This window comes from Nomascus leucogenys, chromosome 14 (genome assembly GCF_006542625.1).
Source record: "Nomascus leucogenys isolate Asia chromosome 14, Asia_NLE_v1, whole genome shotgun sequence".
Taxonomy (NCBI): Eukaryota; Metazoa; Chordata; class Mammalia; order Primates; family Hylobatidae; genus Nomascus; species Nomascus leucogenys.
This window is the reverse complement of record NC_044394.1, coordinates 7,375,012-7,392,316: the sequence shown is the minus strand read 5'-3', so window position 1 is coordinate 7,392,316 and position 17,305 is coordinate 7,375,012. Positions and strand designations below refer to the sequence as shown.

The 17,305-nt window shown below is 53.0% G+C and overlaps 1 protein-coding gene across 4 annotated transcripts in view; it reads left to right on the top strand.

The window, feature by feature from the left end:
* Positions 1 to 17,305, top strand: part of CUEDC1 (CUE domain containing 1) — a 94,951-nt gene that overhangs the window by 61,469 nt on the left and 16,177 nt on the right. For 3 of the 4 annotated variants that reach the window (XM_030827752.1, XM_030827755.1, XM_030827754.1), the window contains exons 2-3: positions 9,151 to 9,801; positions 15,195 to 15,322. In XM_030827752.1, the coding sequence (XP_030683612.1) occupies positions 9,466 to 9,801; positions 15,195 to 15,322 (464 nt within the window). In that variant the 5' untranslated portion in view covers positions 9,151 to 9,465. Of the gene's footprint in view, positions 1 to 9,144; positions 9,802 to 15,194; positions 15,323 to 17,305 lie in introns of all 4 variants that reach the window. The other variant, XM_030827753.1, reaches the window with a different exon arrangement.

Here is a 17,305-nt window from a genome sequence, read left to right as displayed (position 1 = left end):
TGTTTCTCTGCTGAGAAGCCTCATCTTGGATCTTTTTCGCCGGAAGGCAGTGTTGGCTTCTTGATGGTGCCTTTTATGGCAGCCACACCTGATATTTGGGCCTCAGGAGCAGAGATGAGTGATGATGTCCTTAGCACTGAGGCTCTGGGACCAATTTGTCCATAAGGGACCTCATTCACCTCCTCTGAAACCTCTTGCCCTCGTCCCTGCCCCACATCTCCCATTGGCTACAGACTTGGCCACAAGTGTTGAGGCAGGAGAGAGAAAAATTAGAAAAGAAAAGGTCTTTTTTGAATCGTGTTTTTTCTTCTGATTTTTTCTGAGACAGAGTCTCACTCCGTTGCCCAGGCTGGAGTACAGTGGCGTGATCTTGGCTCACTGCAACCTCTGCCTCCTGGTTCAAGTGATTCTCGTGCCTCAGCCTCCCAAGTAGCTGGGATTACAGGCATGCGCAACCACGCTGGGCTAATTTTTGTATTTTCAGTAGAGACAGGGTTTTTTACCATGTTGGCCAGGCTGGTCTCAAACTCCTGACCTCAGATGATCTGCCCGCCTCGAACTCTCAAAGCGCTGGGATTATAGGCATGAGCCACCAAGCCTGGCCTTTCTTCTGATTTTTAAAGATTAAAAACAGTTTTTAAAGGAATGCCCCACCCTTACAGATCTAAGTGGTAGGGGTGGGGGTGGCCAAGGCGTCATGCCATGCCCAGCCTGCACAGCTCATGGAGTAGCCTTTGGAAGACAGGGGCTGCCCCCAGCCTCACCCCTGCCGGCAGCTCTGCTGGGTGGGCATGGAAACCAGGTGTCCTGCTTCTCTGGGTGGCAGTGGGGCTTCTTCCTGGCAAAGAGGTTTAGGAGTCCTTTTATCAAATCCTCATGGTTTTGTTTTGTTTTTGAGACGGAGTCTTGCTCTGTCACCCAGGCTGGGGTGCAGTGGCACGATCTTGGCTCACTGCAACCTCCACCTCCTGGGTTCAAGCAATTATCTGCCTCAGCCTCCTGAGTAGCTGGAATTACAGGCGCCTGCCACCATGCCTGGCTAATTTTTGTATTTTTAGTAGAGACGGTGTTTCACCATTTTTGCCAGGCTGGTCTTGAACTCCTGATCTCGTGATCCACCTGCCTTGGCCTCCCAAAGTGCTGGGATTACAGGTGTGAGCCACCGCACCCTGCCAAATTCTCATGTTTTACAGATGTAGAAGAGATGAGTGGTCCGGAGAAGTACCCAAGGTCACACAGCAGCGCATGACAGCATTGTCTGTCTCTCCCCTGCTCCTCCTCCTCCTCCCCTAAGGTCCAGTGGCCTCTTTTCTCCAATGGCTGTGCCCGAGGGTCCTCTTTGCCCTTCCTGGCTGCCTGGGGGCGGGCACAGGTGTGGCTGCCCAGCAGCTCTGGGGGCCTCGGGAATGAGGCTGGCTTTGTTGCCCCGGCAGCTGTGGCCATTTGGGTCGAGTTTCCATTAAGCCTTTTCCGAGCCTTGGGCAGGAGCAGGAGGCTCAGCGTTTAAAGGTCACCCGGCTTTTGAAGCTGCAGCGACATTAATAGCTTGGGAAGAAAACAAGCCTGTGCAGGGGCAGGAGGACAAGGCGTCTCTGTCAGGGCTGCCTGAAACAGACACACACACACACACACACACACACACACACACACACACACACCCTGAGAGCCTCTGTCTCTTGCTCTCCTCTCCCCTTCCTTTCGCCCCCTTTTGGTGCCTCTTTAGCTCTGAAGCCAAGAAGCTCAGACAGATTTCCCTGCACCCCACCCGCTCTGAGGTGACAATTGGCCGAGGATGCAGCTGCCCCAGCCCAGCAGCTTCTGCCATTACCCACTTGAGGTTTCCGCAGGACTCGACCATGGTTACACAAGCCTCCCAGGGTCATATGACCTCATTCTGGCCCCACTGGCTTTTGCAGCCTGGATTCCTAATGAGACAGAGTGAGCCTGGCCTGCGTCTCCCCATACGGGAAATGAGAGCGCTGGCAAGTGGCTTGTCTTGCATGCCAGTTCTAATCACTTGGTTGTGGCTGCACAGAGGCCGTGTTGCAGAGGGTTCTGAGGTTGTGCGTGTTCTGTAGGACAGTAATACCTGGATGGATTAGTGATGTCTGCCAAGGATGAGGGCTAGAAGGTGGTGGCACATGTGCCAAAGATTTCCCGCCTAGGACTAAACGATTTGACAACTCTGCGGGTCTTGGGTACTAAGACCCCTGAGGCAACTGGGTGGTTCTTCTCTCTTTTAATCAGTCCAAGGGTGGGGGTGGGGCACATTCTTGGGTTCTGAGAGAAAAGCCACTCTGGCCCTTTCCCTGGGAGCTGCCCGGGCCTGAGCTCTGGGACACCACCTAGTGGCCTGGCTTGGCAGTGCCACTGGGCTGGGCCCAGATCTTAGGCAAGAAGCAAATCCCTCTGCAGGTAGGCATCACGGCAGTCACAGATGGACGTAGGGTCTGCTCCTTGGTGATTTTCAGAGGAGAGAGCCTGGGGTGCGCAGAGACAGAGCTGGTCTGAGGAGTCCTACCCTCCTTCCAGAAGAGTGACCTCCGGGTGGGGCACAGGAAGGTGCTGGCAATTGGGACCTGTGGCTTCCTGTTCTAACTCCCACCTTTCAGGGTTGGGCCCTGGTCCTCCTGGGGGGCAGAATGGAAGGTCAAGTCAGATCTAGGAGGGGGTCAGCCTCCTGCCCGTGGTGCTAGCACTGGCTTGGAAAGGGGCAGCCTGCCATCAGCCTTGTGTCCACGTCACTGGGCTGCCTTGGCCTCAGACCCCTTGTCTGTGAAGTGAGAATAATAACACATTCCCTTATATATCTTCTAGGTTTGTTGTGAGGAGTAAATAAGTGTGTAGGGGAGAGAGGGCTTTGGAAACTGAAAAGGCCCCCTCCCACCATTGCTGTGAGCCAGAGGAGGAAGGAAAGGGAGGGAAATCCACAGTTACTGCACTCCTCCATCTTTCCTTCCCTTCTTTACTCATTCACCTAATAAGTGTCTATTGATCATGCCAGGCACCAATTCGGGCACTGGGGATACCACAATGAGTATAGCAAAGCCCCTGCCCTCATGGAGCTTACATTCTAGTGGAGAAGATATCAGTGACAAATGTATAATATTCAAGGTGGTCTGTTTCATGAAGAAGACAGGGAAGCCTAAAGGGTTAGGAACACTGGGATGTTGAGGGGTGGACTTGCCACTCTGGTCCCCCTCAAGGTGATGGTTGAGTAGGGACCAGAAGGAAGGGAGCCATGCAGATATGTGGGAGCAGAACATAGCAGTTGGTGGAAAAAGTAAGTTCAGAGGCCCCTGGGTGGGAGTGTGCTTGGCTCGGTGGTGGACTAGCAAGGATCCAGGTGGCCGCAGAGAGTGAGGCTCTGTCTGTATGTGTGCGTGCACATTTGACAGCAAGGTGTCATAGGCAGGACCATGTGGGTTGGCCACAGTAAAGCTCTGGGTATTCTGGGGACGTGGGAGACATTGGGAGGCGTGGAGCAGAGGAAGGGCATGACCCCTGTGATGAGGGGTCTCTAGGCCAACACGTGGGAGGCAGGGAGCTAGGGAAGGCGTGGTAGCTGTGGAGCTGGTGAGGAGTGGCCAGATGCAGAAATCATTTGGAAGACGGGGAAGACAGGCTTCGCCAGAGATTGGACATAGAGTATAAGAGAATGAGAGCACTCCAAGATGACTCCGAAGGTTTTGGCCGGAGCCAGGGAGAGTTGCCATTAACAGAGATGGAGAAGGCAGGGAAGGAGCAGGTTGGGGTTGGAGGGAATCACAGGTCGGATGGATCCATGTTGTTGGAGCTGCTGTTGGATGTCCAAGTGGAGGCAGCAGGAAGGCTGTATGAGTGTGGAGTTGAGGGGAGTGCCCATGGGAGAGGTCGGAGCACATGAGAGCCAGTGTTCAGCATACAGATGGTATTCCAAGCCATGGCGCTGGATGAGATTGCTCAGGGAGTGAGTCTAGCCCGGGAAAAGGTCCCAGGCCTGTGCCCCAAGCCACAGCAGCCTGTGTCACTGGTGCTTATTATGCGCCAGGTACCCATGTACGTTCTATTAATACTCCTTCCCTATGTCTACAAATGAGGGAGCTGAGGTTCAAAGACATGAAACAATTTCCCCAAGTCACACAGCCTTACTAAGGTCACAAAGTGCACCCAGGACTCTGGCTCCCCAGCTCTCACAGCCCCCATGCAGACCCTCGCTGGCCCTGATGTACCAGGCAGGAGGCTGGCTGGGATGACCTTGGGCAAGGCCAGATGAACTGCACTGGGGCAGCTTGCCCACCTCCGTGGGCCAAGCCGGGAGTGACTCAGGCCTTGGCTGCGTGCTCATGCTAGGAGAGGAGGCTGGCTGTTTGCCACCCCTGCCAGGCCTGGATTCCTTCACAGGGGAGGTGGAGGTCCACTCTGATCCTGGCTCCCTGGGACCTGGAGGAGGACAGGTGTGGGGTTTCTGCTTCCCATTCCCCACGTCATCCACAATCATGAGTTCAGGGGAGCCTTTGAGTCAGCCTCCGAGAGGTCTGATGAGCCCAGTGGGTTGTTTGCTTCCTTTTTCAGAAGCCAGTCAGGGGTTATGTCCCTCTGTTTCCCTGCCAGTGCTCAGCAGCTGGGGTTCTGAGAGGTGGTATGGTTTCTCCAAGATCACAGAGCCAACTCTGGAGCAGAGCCAAGAGACCTTGCTACCATGCTGTCTGGGTCATGTTTCCTCTGCTGAAATGTCCTCTGGGCTGTGCCCAGTCTCCTGAGCCTGGGGCACACATGGCTGAATTTCTTATGCTCCTTGGCTCATAGCCCTGTGAGCCTTACTTGGCATTTTTTGCCTCTTAGGAAGTGGGTTCCTAATTCTGGCCTCTCCACATACTGGCTGTGTGACTTTGGGCAATTTACCTAACCTCTCTGAACTGGTTCCCACAGTTATGAAATGGAGACAGCGACACCTGTCTCATGGAGTTGTAATAAAGATTAAATGTGAAAGCACCTGGCACAGGCTCGTAAACCTGTCGCCTACTTGCTTTAGTCCTTTCGCGTATTTTAAAGTGCTTTTCATTTGAGCAGTGCTAGTTGCAAAAGGCAGCCTGGCATGGACAACTCTGACCCTGCTCCGAGGCACACCACAGCCATGGCCTCAGACTCTGCCCTGAGCTTAGCCAGGGGGAGAGAGGGACAGTGCTCTGAGAATTGGGTGCCTCTATAATCCGCCTGGTTCTAACTATAGGCAGCCTGGGAGTCTCTGAGACCTTATAGAGTCCTGTGGAAATGGTACTTCTGTTAATCAAAATGCTTCCCATTACTGCTTCCTTGTGTTTCCCATTACTGTTTCTGAGCCACTCTCCTCATCCACAGAACCACCCTTTGATAGAAAAGTCTAGACTTTGCCTTTACTCGCTGTCTGTCCCCGGGCAACTCCCTCCTAGACTTGGGTCTCAGGCTCTTCACCTGTAATGTGAGGCAGGGTGTGGGGCTGGGCTGGAGTTGTCAGTCCTTTACATTTTGTGGTCCCCACAAGGATGCTTTCAAGGCTTTGCACTTGGGCCAAATGGAAGCGGCTGCTTGAGCTGCTGTGTCTCCAGTTGCCCAGGCCAGCCCAGCCTCCCCTGGGGCCATGAGGATCAATATTTCCTTACAGAGGGCTGAAAGAATTCCAGGGATTGACATCCAGGTGCTGGGGAAGACTCCTCTAGAATCTCCCTACCCCATCCCCCTGCGGGGGCAGCTTGGTCAGTTTACCCACTGCTCCTGGCTCTTTACCAGCCTCCTGGGGCAGTGATAACTCGAATGCAGCATAGCCACGTTCTAGGCAGTGTGCTGAGGATTATCTTATTTGAGGATTATCTTATTTCATTCCCACTGAAACCCCCTAAGGGGTACATCCGGATGAGGGCATAGGGCCACGGAGAGGATGGGAGACCTGTCTGAGGCCCCAGAGCTGGGGAGTGCAGAGGCCCTGTCTGAACCAATGCGTGCTTCCTATAAGTGGCAAGAGTGCGAGAAGGCTTCTGGAGCTTCTCAACACTCAGGGGAGGCCCAGAACCCGAGGGAGCTGTCCAGAGAGCTGCTAATGGGGAAAATGTCGGTCTTGCCATCTTCCTTCTTCCTCCCCGGGGGTGGCCCAGGTCGTCTTTCTCCGAGGCATTGCCTTTGGCAGAGTGAGACCTGGGTCCCTCCATCTCTCTTAGTAAATTACTGGAGGGGCAGAGAGATGATGGCTTTACTCCAGAAGGCCTTAACACAAGTCACTGACCCCTGTGTGTGATGACACTAGGGCAGCAGACAGTAGCCCAAGGCATCAGCTTCTGGGGCCTCCTGGCCCTGAGGTCTGTGTTAGAGGCTTGAGGGCAGGTCCCCAGAGCCCAGGACAAAGGCAGCTGTCAGGGTGGAGCCCTGCCTCGGAGGGCATTTTGGCCAAGGTGAAGCTGCATACTCTTCTGATGTGTGTGGGTTGGTGGGAGATATGGGTGTAGGGGTGTTGGGGTGTCTAAAGCCAGCTATGGGAAGCCATGTCATACTTGGCTACCTTCTCACAGCAAAACTCTTGGACTGATCATTTGAAGTCACCCCTCTGTGTCTCCTTGTGAAATGACTTCCGCATCTCTGGGCTCTGATTTGCTCATCTGGGAAGAGACGGGGTAGAGGGAGTTGGATTATAAATCATGCTTCACTCAGTCAACAGAATGCTACTCAGGCACTAAAAATGATGGCATAGCCCTACGTATTCTGACATGGGAAGATGGCCACAATATCTTATTATGTGGAAAAAACTGGTTGCATAGAATTTATGGTTTGATTACATTTTAGTAAAATAAATTCATTTATGGTGGTATATGCGAAGAAAAAATAATGCCGGGCGCAGTGGCTCACGCCTATAATCCCAGCACTTTGGGAGGCCAAGGCAGGTGGATCACTTGAGGCCAGGAGGTTGAGACCAGCCTGGCCAACATGGTAAAACCCTGTTTCCATTAAAAATACAAAAATTTGCCCCAGGTGTGGTGGCACGTGCCTGTAGTCCCAGCTACTCAGGAGGCTGAGATGGGAGAATTGCTTGAACCTGGAAGGTGGAGGTTGCGGTGAGCCCAGATCACTGCACTCCGGCCTGGGCTAGAGCCAGACTCTGTCTCAAAAAAAATAAAATAAAATAAAATAAAAAGAAAAGAAAAAATTGAGATGTAGACACACTAGAGTGTGAACAGATATTCTCAGGGGTTGATGTGCTCACAAAAACATCTTGGCCAGGCGTTGAAGCTCATGTCTATAATCCCAGCACTTTGGGAGACCAAGGTGGGCAGATCACCTGACGTCAGGAGTTTGAGAACAGCCTGACCAACATGGCAAAACCCCATCTGTATTAAAAATACAAAAAAAAAAAAAAGCCAGGCGTGGTGGCGTGCACCTGTAGTCCCAGCTACTCGAGAGGCTGAGGCAGGAGAGAATTGCTTGAACGTGGGAGGCAGAGGTTGCAGTGAACCAAGATCACAGCGCTGCACTCCAGCCTGGGCGACAAAGCAAGACTAAAAAAAGAAAAAAAAAACATTTCTATATCAGCTGTTAAGATTGTGACTCCAAGTCCTAGAAAAGTGAAAACAAGTTTGCACCTGTTTCATCAAACTCAAGGATATTATTTGATGGAATTGTCCCTTAAAATAAAGCTGCCACTATCAGAAGTTCGTGTTTTTAGGCGCATTCCATTCCCAGTGGTCTGTGCTAACAGAAATGCAACTTTGGCAGCGATTTACATGCCTGGGTTTGAGTGGGCTGGGCGGTTTTCTGTGGCAGATTAAGGTCCCTCATTGTGCTTGATTTTCAGTTCCACCCATACATGTTGTCAGGACACTGTGCTGACCCTGGGGGCTGAGGGACACACATTGGCTGGGGCAGGGGAACTGGGCTTGGTGGGGATAAAAACAGAATTTATGGCCGGGCACGGTGGCTCACACCTGTAATCGCAGCACTTTGGGAGGCCGAAGCGGGCAGATCACGAGGTCAGGAGATCGAGACCATCCTGGCTAACACGGTGAAACCCTGTCTCTACTAAAAATACAAAAAAAAAAAAAAAAATAGCTGGGCATGGTGGTGGGCGCCTGTAGTCCCAGCTACTCGGAGGCTGAGGCAGGAGAATGGCGTGAACCCGGGAGGCGGAGGTTGCAATGAGCCAAGATGGCACCACTGCACTCCAGCCTGGGTGACGGAGCGAGACTCCGTCTCAAAAAAAAAAAAAAGAACAGAATTTATGATGTATATGGTTTCTCAAGACAACTTTGAGAAAAAACTTCTAGAATTTTTAAAAATATGTAAGGACACTGATTGTTCCATAAGAACAAATGTGTCTGTGATATAAATAAAACATGTCAGCCTGACATCGGGGTAAGGAAAATGAAGTCCAGGAGTTGACAATGGCTTTGCATCTCTCTTTTGGGCTGGTGCTTGTCAGGGGAGTGGACTGAGTTTTAGGGCCTGACATGACCTTTCCAAGAGTGGGAACTGGGCCTCCCCTATTAGCCCGAGGCTCTGCAAGGATGGAACCCTGTTTCCTCTCTCAGGCTGGAAGCTGCCAGTGACACTGGAGGGTCCCGTTTCTCATCACTGCTGTCCCCCCGGTTCGATGGAGCTCTGCGCAAGATGCCTGCCCTGGTGGTGGGACCACGATGTTGGGGCAGTGATGTGGGAAGATGAGGAGAACAGGGACTAGAGATCAGAGAGGCAGGACATCTTTAAAGAGCCCCTCCTGCCTCACTCAGGTCTTCAGGGGTCTTTGGCAGTATGCGTAATGGTGGAGACCAGTGGCTTGGGGGCCATATGTCCCAGATTCAAATCCTGGCTCCTCCACTAACTCAGTGTCTATACCTCACTTTTCCCATCTGCAACATGGGGATACTAGTACATACCTTACAGTATTGTCATGAGTTGGCCCACATAGAGCACTTAGGATGGTACCTGGGTCAGAGGAAGCCCTTGCTAACTGGTAGCTGTCCTGTGCTAGTAAAGAACTGTGGGGGTTTCATTACTGAAGCTGGGGAGAAAGCAGGAGGAAGAAGCAAGCCTCCCTTGCCCGTGGTAGGGGTCGCGCCTCCCTGCCCTCATTTCTTAATAGCCCTTGGCCGCCACCCTGAGCTCATGTTTTGTTAGCCTCGGCCCTGACTCCATCTCCTTCAGTTTCAGGTGGGACCATCCGTGAAGCCGGTGCCAGGATGCACCGGGGGTGTGGATGACTGGCCGCCCAGCCCCAGCACGGCCCGGTCCCGCATGCCACCGCCCCGCGAGGACCGCTCTCCAAGGGCCGCCTGGGGCCCCGCGCCCGTACTCTCCTAACCCGGAGCCCTCGGCAGCCCATTCCTGCCTGGCCACCCAGGGCGGAGGAGGCGCAGGAGTGAGCTGCCCGAGACCACAGGGCCAGCAAGCGGCTGACGGCGGAAAGACCCTGGGGAAGGGGCTTTGCGGCCGGCTAGAAACATTTTCCCCAAGCGGCTCCGCAAAATGACCAGCCTGTTCCGCCGGAGCAGCAGCGGCAGCGGCGGGGGTGGCACCGCCGGGGCGCGCGGGGGCGGGGGAGGCACGGCCGCCCCCCAGGAGCTCAATAACAGCCGGCCTGCCCGCCAGGTGCGCCGCCTGGAGTTCAACCAGGCCATGGACGACTTCAAGACCATGTTCCCCAACATGGATTACGACATCATCGAATGCGTGCTGCGCGCCAACAGCGGCGCTGTGGACGCCACCATCGACCAGCTGCTGCAGATGAACCTGGAGGGTGGTGGCGGTGGCGGCGGCGTCTATGAGGACAGCTCCGACTCGGAGGACAGCATCCCCCCGGAGGTAGGGGCGCGGCCCGAGTAATTCCAAGCACCATTGGAACCTCTAAGAGGACCTGGGTTACTCCGCTGTCTGGGTTCTCATTAGCAAGCAGCCTTACTTCCCCTAGGGAAAAGTACCATCCGTCAGTCACCTTATTTTATGGGCAGAAATCATGCAGTCATTCAACAAACACTGAGCACCCACTCAGTGGTGTGCGAGACGTGGCACTAGACCCTGAGTCAGGAGGCATCAGAATCAAGGTGCTTGTTAAAAATGCAGGTGCCTGGGCCCCACCCCAACATACTGAACTCCCCTTCCAGGCATAAAGTCCGCTAGTGGCCAAGTCAGACCAAATTTCTGCCCTCCTGGAGCTCATAGTCCAGTGTGGACTAGAAGCGCGAGTTGGGTACTAACAGCCAGAGTGGTAAGTGCTCGATGGAGACGTGGAAGCAGCAGAAAGGAGTGGCTTCCCAGAGGAAGCGATGGCTAAGCTGAGACCCAAAGGAAGAGTGAAGCCGGGGGAAGCGTGTGCAGGCAAAGGGAACAGCTTGTGCAGAGGCTGGGAGGTGAAATAGTGCCTGACTGGCTAGGGAACTGGCAGCAGGACCATCTGTCAGGGTCCTAGAGTGAGAGGAGATCAGTGAGGTTGACAAAGCCCTGACGCTGAGAAAAAGAGTGCGGCCGGGGCCGGGCGAGGTGGCTTATGCCTGTAATCCCAGCACTTTGGGAGGCCGAGGCGGGTGGATCACGAGGTCAGGAGTTCGAGACCGGCCTGGCCAATATGGTGAAACCCCCATCTCTACTAAAAATACAAAAATTAGCTGGGCGTGGTGGTGCGCACCTGTAGTCCCAGCTACTCGGGAGGCTGAGGCAGGAGAATTGCCTGAACCCGGGAGGTGGAGGTTGCAGTGAGCTGAGACACTGCACTCCAGCCTGGGTGACAGAACAAGGCTCCGTCTCAAAAAAAAAAAAAAAAGAAAAAAAGAGAAAGAGTGCGGCTGTATCCTGGGAGCATAGCCATGGAAAGGGAGTGAGGAATCAGACTTGCCAGTTAAATCCCTCTGACTGTGGCCTGATGGAAACAGTAGTGAGCCGTAGCCAAGCAGTCTGTCCAGGGAAGTGGCTGGAGAGAGGGGACCTGCGTACTCCATCAGTACCCACCTGCTGGAGGTTGTGAGTCCTTCCCAGTCCCACGCGAGTTCAGTGGACATCTGGCCCCCCAGTATCAGTGAGCCTGAGGTGCTTGGTGCAGAAGGGTGAGGCACACAAAGCTTGTTAATCAGAGGGGTGTTGTCCACAGGGCCATCTGGGACATGCGGCCATGGACAAGACCAGGACCCAGCAGGATTTAACTCCACTCTTTATTGAGTCCCGACCGGTGCCAGGCATCATCCTAAGTGCTTTAGATGTATCATCTCTTCTTTTTTTGTTTTTTTGAGACAGAGTCTTGCTCTGTCGCCCAGGCTGGAGTGCAATGGCGCGATCTCGGCTCACTGCAACCTCCACCTCCCAGGTTCAAGCGCTTCTCCTGCCTCAGCCTCTCGAGTAGCTGGGACTACATGCATGTGCCACCATGACCGGCTAATTTTGTAGTTTTAGTAGAGACGGGGTTTCACCATGTTGGCCAGGCTGGTGTCGAACTCCTGACCTCAGGTGATCTGCCCGCCTCAGCCTCCCAAAGTATTGGGATTACAGGCACGAGCCACTGCACCTGACCCGATGTGTCATCTCTTCTAATCCTCACAAACTTTGTGCTGTGGCATTATTATTACCCTTGTTCATCAGCCATCCTGCAGGGCGAAGTCTCCTTGCTTTTCCTCCTTAGTGGGTGCTGCTGAGACTTCCCCTGGAGGTGGAGAAGCTCTGTTGGCAAAGACATCTGGCTCATCCCTGTGTCATCTGCAGCACCCAGGACAATCCACGCACATAGCAAGCACTCGGGGAGTGTTTGTTGAATGAATACATGTTGCTGCTGTCTTTGTACAGTTTTCTATTGCCTCTCTCCTTGGGAGATTACTCCTTTGATCTACTTGGAGTAGGCGGTGGAAGGAATATTGGAAAATATGGATCCTCTTTGTAGAAAGGAGAGAGAGAGAGAGTGAGAGTATACGTGTGTATCTGTGTGTCTGCAGATACAGTTGACCATTGAACAATGCAGGGGTTAGGGGCAGTGAATCCCCCCTCTGCAGTCAAAAATCCACTTTTTAATATAACTTTTGATTTCCCCAGAAATTGACTACTAATAGCCTATTGTTGACCTCAAGCCTTAACTGTTAACATAAACAGTCGATTAACATATATTTTGTGTGTTGTATGTATCATATACTGTATTCCTACAATAAAGTAAGCTAGAGAAAAGAAAATGTTAAGAAAATCATAAGCAAGACAAAATATATTTTCTATTCATTAAGTGGAAGTAGAGCATCGTAAAGGGCTTCATCCTCATCTTCTCACATTGAGTAGGCTGAGGAGGAGGGAGAGGAGGGGTTGGTCTTGCTGTCTCAGGGGTGGTGGAGGTGGAAGAAAATCTGCCTATAAGTGGACCTATGCAGTTCAGACTCTTGTTATTCGAGAGTCAACTGTGTACGCTTTAATTGTGAACTGGAAAGAAAGCTCTCTGCAAGCTCTGACCCTTTCTGCAGTCTGATTTGCCCTGACAGTCTGGCAGGTAGGGTAGTATTTCCTTCTTTGTCCACGGCCCCCACCGTCCTATAAACCTCTGCAAGGCTTCACCACGCCCTAGGTAGGCCCTTGCTGTGTGTGCACTTCTGTAGTTCTAAGAATCTTGCTTTCCAAGTTGAGCCCCCTCCTGGTGCCCCTCCCCTCCCTTGGCAGTCTCCCCAGCCTCCCATCTTTGGAACTCTGCCTGGGCCCATAGGCAGGCAGCTCCTGAGCCAGCGGAAAGTGCTTCGGAAAATTTATGAGCCACAGCTGGAATGACAGTAACTGCTGACTGGAAAAAAAACCCTTTCTGGGGGCTGATGGATGGTGGGCTGGCCCGAGGGGTATCTTTGCCATGGAGAAATATCTCCTGTCAGATAAATGGCCTAGCCCCTGCCCCCTGGAGCACCTGGCAGGCATCCATCACCCACAATGAGTTAAGCCAGGAGGCTGCAGAGCCCAAAACTTCAGCACCTTTACAGCCAGAAGAACAACCCCTTTGTGGCTGGTGGCAGTGGGAGGGAGAGGCCAGGGAGGCCGGCAGCGCTGCTGGGGTTACTCTCCTTGGGACTGGGGCCCTGCATGCTGGAGCTTGCCTGGCCGGCCCCTGCCTTCTCTGTGTTTCCCAAGTCCTCTCCAGGAGGCTCTGATGAACGTCTGTCTGGTCTTGCTGCCCTGGGAGGCTGCACGGAGGAGCAGGAGGGGGCCTCCTGGTGTGGCTGGGGAGGCCTGATTGCCCTGAGTCTGGGGGGCTGACTGCTGCTGGCCACGGTCAGAGGAAACCCCAAGCAGCTTCCTTTAGGGGACAGTTTCTACTGAGCTCTCCTCCCCTCCTCACCCACCTCACTCTGACCCACATCAGTGGGAACAGCCCAGGCCAGCCACTGAGACCCACCACTGCTGGCCTCAAGGCCACAGCCCAGAGCCCTATCCCTCAGAGAAGAAGGGTCTGGGAAACAGGGTGCCTGGGCTGGGGGACAGCAGCAGCAAGTTCTCAGAATGCATGAGGTACTTGCTGGGTCACTGTCCTGTGCCAGGCACCAGAGATTGGCCAGGGAACAGGAGCAGCGCTTACAGTGTTCTCTCTCTTTTTTCCTTTCTTGTGGAAATTTGGGGTAAGCAGAGCAGTGGCCTGCCAAGCGCTGCATTCTTCCTTTCCTGCAAAAGCATCTGTTTAAATACTTTTGGCCTCAAAGGAAAGAACGTTAGTGCATTCCAGGGCGGGAGGCCTCCTTGGGTTGAGCTAGCTATGTATGCGCAGAGCACTGCAGAGTGCGTGTGTGCGTGTGTGTGTATGTGTGCTCACATGCACAGGCTCACTTCCCTACCCCCCAGGTGCCCCTGGGAGGCTGTGTGTGCTGGGCATGGCTGGTCTCAGAGCAGAGATGTACCAGTGCAGCCTGGCCCAGCCCAGGCTTATACAGCCAGCATTATTATGATGACTTCTGCAAACTCACTTGAGGTCTGGGGGCTCTGGGGCACCTGAGACTCACAGCCTCTGAGCTCCTCCCATGTTCTTTGATCTTGGAGGAGATGGGAACAGAGTTGTGGGGAGTGAGCGGGAGGCGAAGGTGTAGGCCAGGTTGGGCTGTGTGGTGAGGGATCTCCCAGTAAGGGACCGCCTCCTATGGTGGATCACTTGAGGTCAGGAGTTCAAGACCAGCCTGGCCAACATGGTGAAACCCCATCTCTACTAAAAATACAAAGATGAGCCAGGGGTGGTGGCGCAGGCCTGTAATTCCATCTACTTGGGAGGCTGAGGCAGGAGAACATATACTTTGATGTCTGTGGAGTGTGCCAGAACTGGAAGGTCAGAGGTAGCCATGTGTTTAGCTGCCCCAAACTCCTCTCTGGGCTTCTGGGGAAGAATCTAGGTCGGTCAGTGGGGCAGGACCCCAGACCTTGCCCAGTCCTTAGCCTCTCCCTGGCCCTCTTCTTGGCTCCTGGATAAAGACAAGAGCTTGGGAAGGAGAGCAGGCATCCCGGGCACTCCCTTTGCTATTCTCTGCCCTGAGAGTCCAACCTGAGTGTGCAGCCAGTGTGCCTGAAGGAGGGATCCTTGTGGTCCAAGTTGAAGACTCGGTTCTAAAAAGCGTGTGGCTTTTGCCATGTCACTTAGCCTCGGCCTCAGTTTCCTTCTGTGTCAAATGGGGTAATGAGACATATCCTGCAGCGCCAGGTTGTTCGAGGTTAAGATGAGATCAGAGACGTGGAGGTACTTTGAGAGAAGGTATGAATGATGTTATCATCAAAGAATAGCGTGGGTACAGGAGCACATGAGTCACATGCGTGCAGTGTTCACAAACTCGGTGGAGTTTCACAGTGTGAATATTCCACATTATCAGCACCAGCTCAAGAACCATCATCCCCAGAACCTGGAGTGCCCCTGGTATCCGTTCCCACCCTTACCCGCTCCACAGAGGGCACACCGCCCTGACCCTTACCACTGTGTGTTTGTTTCTGCCTGTATTTGAACTGCACATGGAGGGAGAATGCTGCTGTGAACATTCTTTTGGGGACATATACTTTGATGTCTGTGGAGTTGCCAGAACTGGAGGGTCAGAGGTAGCCATGTGTTTAGCTTTTTCAAAAAGGCAGTTTTCTAAAGTGGTGATTGGATCGATTTACACTCCCACTAGCAACACACAGAGTTCCTTTATTACACCTGCCCTCCCACACTTGATTTGGTCTGAATGGTATTTAAATTCAAGGAGGGATGATTAATATTTCTTTCTCTGTTGCCTCTGATTTAGATCTTGGAAAGGACTTTGGAACCCGATAGCTCGGATGAAGAGCCCCCGCCTGTGTACTCCCCGCCAGCCTACCACATGCACGTGTTCGACCGGCCCTACCCTCTGGCTCCCCCGACTCCGCCTCCCCGGTGAGAATCTGTCGTGTCTCAGAGCACAGGGTGGTAGGGAAGAGGATCAGTGGCTGGGGCTGTGTATAAACAACAGGAAACTTGGCTGGACCCCTCAGTATATTCTCAAAGAACAGGCTTCTACTGCAGCAAGAGACATTTTAGCTAGATACCAAGGAGAACTTGCAAAATGTAAGGATTGCAAGAGCAAACATTTCCTAAATTCCTACTCTAGGCTAGACGGTGTGTCTCGTACCATATGGGACACAGAGTTAAGTAAAGCTCAGCCTCTGCTTTCTGGGAGCTTATAGTCAAGGGAGATGCCAGAGTAGGAATGACAAACAGGGAATGTGTATTGACACTTCCCCTCCCAAGCCCACAGCAAACATGGCTGATTCATCACTGTGCTCTTTCCTGCTGAGTCAAGACAGAGCCTCAGATCCTCCTTAACACAGAATACAGCATTCCCAGCCAGTCATCAGTAATTCATGGAATGACTAGCTGCCATCCTTGGGCTAGGAATATTGTGAGGATTTTTAAGCAATGAGACCAAGTCTCTTTCATTAAGGTAGTTTGATAACTGGAGGCAGGGAGGTAGACTGCAAGGTCCCTGGAAACTTCTTCCAGGTTAGAGACACTGTAATTTGGAAGCTTAAAATGAAGCTAGGCTGGGCACAGTGGCTCACATCTGTAATCCCAGCACTTTGGGAGGCCAAGGTGGGTGGATCACTTGAGGTCAGGAGATCAAGACCAGCCTGGCCAACATGGTGAAACCCCGTCTCTACTAAAAATACAAAGATTAGCCAGGGGTGGTGGCGCATGCCTGTAATTCCATCTACTTGGGAGGCTGAGGCAGGAGAACCACTTGAACCCCGGAGGCGGAGGTTGCAGTGAGCCGAGATGGTGCCACTGCACTCCAGCCTGGGCAACAGAGTGAGACTCTGTCTCAATAAATAAATAAATAAATAAATAAATAAATAAATAATCAAGCTAGTTGCCAACAAGGTCCCACGGGTCTCTGGGGTGCTTGTTTTTCTGGGCTCCACATTTGTGCTGGGGCTGCTGGAGCTGGGGTGTGGCCTCTTTGCCCTAGAGCTGCTGTTTCTTAGACTGGCTCAGGCCTGGAGTGGTGAGGGGGTGGGGAGATGATGGGACAGGGCACCTGCCCCGGTTAGGTCTTCCCTTCTCTCCAGAACAGCCCCAGAGCAGTGGTGAACTCTGTTATCATACAAGTAGAGCCAGCATTGACTAAGCACCCTTCCAATGCCAGAAACGGGGCAGGTTCTTTATCTACACCATGACATTGAATGCAGAGGCGGGCACTGTGGTCATCACCCCTATTTATGGACGAGGAAACTGAGCCTTGAGAGATTTCATAACTTCCCCAAGACTAAGAGCTGGAGTTCGAATCCAGGTCATTCTGACTTAAAGCTAATCACTCATCACTGCTGTGTCCTGTCACCTCCCGAATGAGAAAAATCTCTGTGATTGAAGCTTATGGAGCTCATAGAGTCCTAGAAAGTTACTGAGGGGAAGAGGGAGGGAAGTGTTTTGAGTCAGGGACAGGAACACAGCTGGGATCTTTGTCACGAGTGGTACCAGGAGCTGGCAGGCTGTGCTGGAGTGGGAGGTGGGGAATGAGTGGGTGGGTCTGGGTGAGACCTAGGCAGGACTTGCAGCCTGGGATGGAGCACAGAGCCCCGGGCTAAATGATTTTCCTTTCTTTGACTTTTTTTTTTTTGGAGTCGGAGCCTCACTCTGTCATCCAGGCTGGAGTGCAGTGGCATGATCTCTGTTCACTGCAACCTCCGCCTCCCAGGTTCAAGCGATTCTCCTGCCTCCGCCTCCCGAGTAGCTGGGATTACAGATGTGTGCCACCACCCCCGGCTAACTTTTGTATTTTTAGTAGAGACAGGGTTTCACCATGTTGCCTGGCTGGTCTCGAACTCCTGATCTCAGGTGATTCGCCCACCTTGGCCTCCCAAACTGCTGGGATTGCAGATG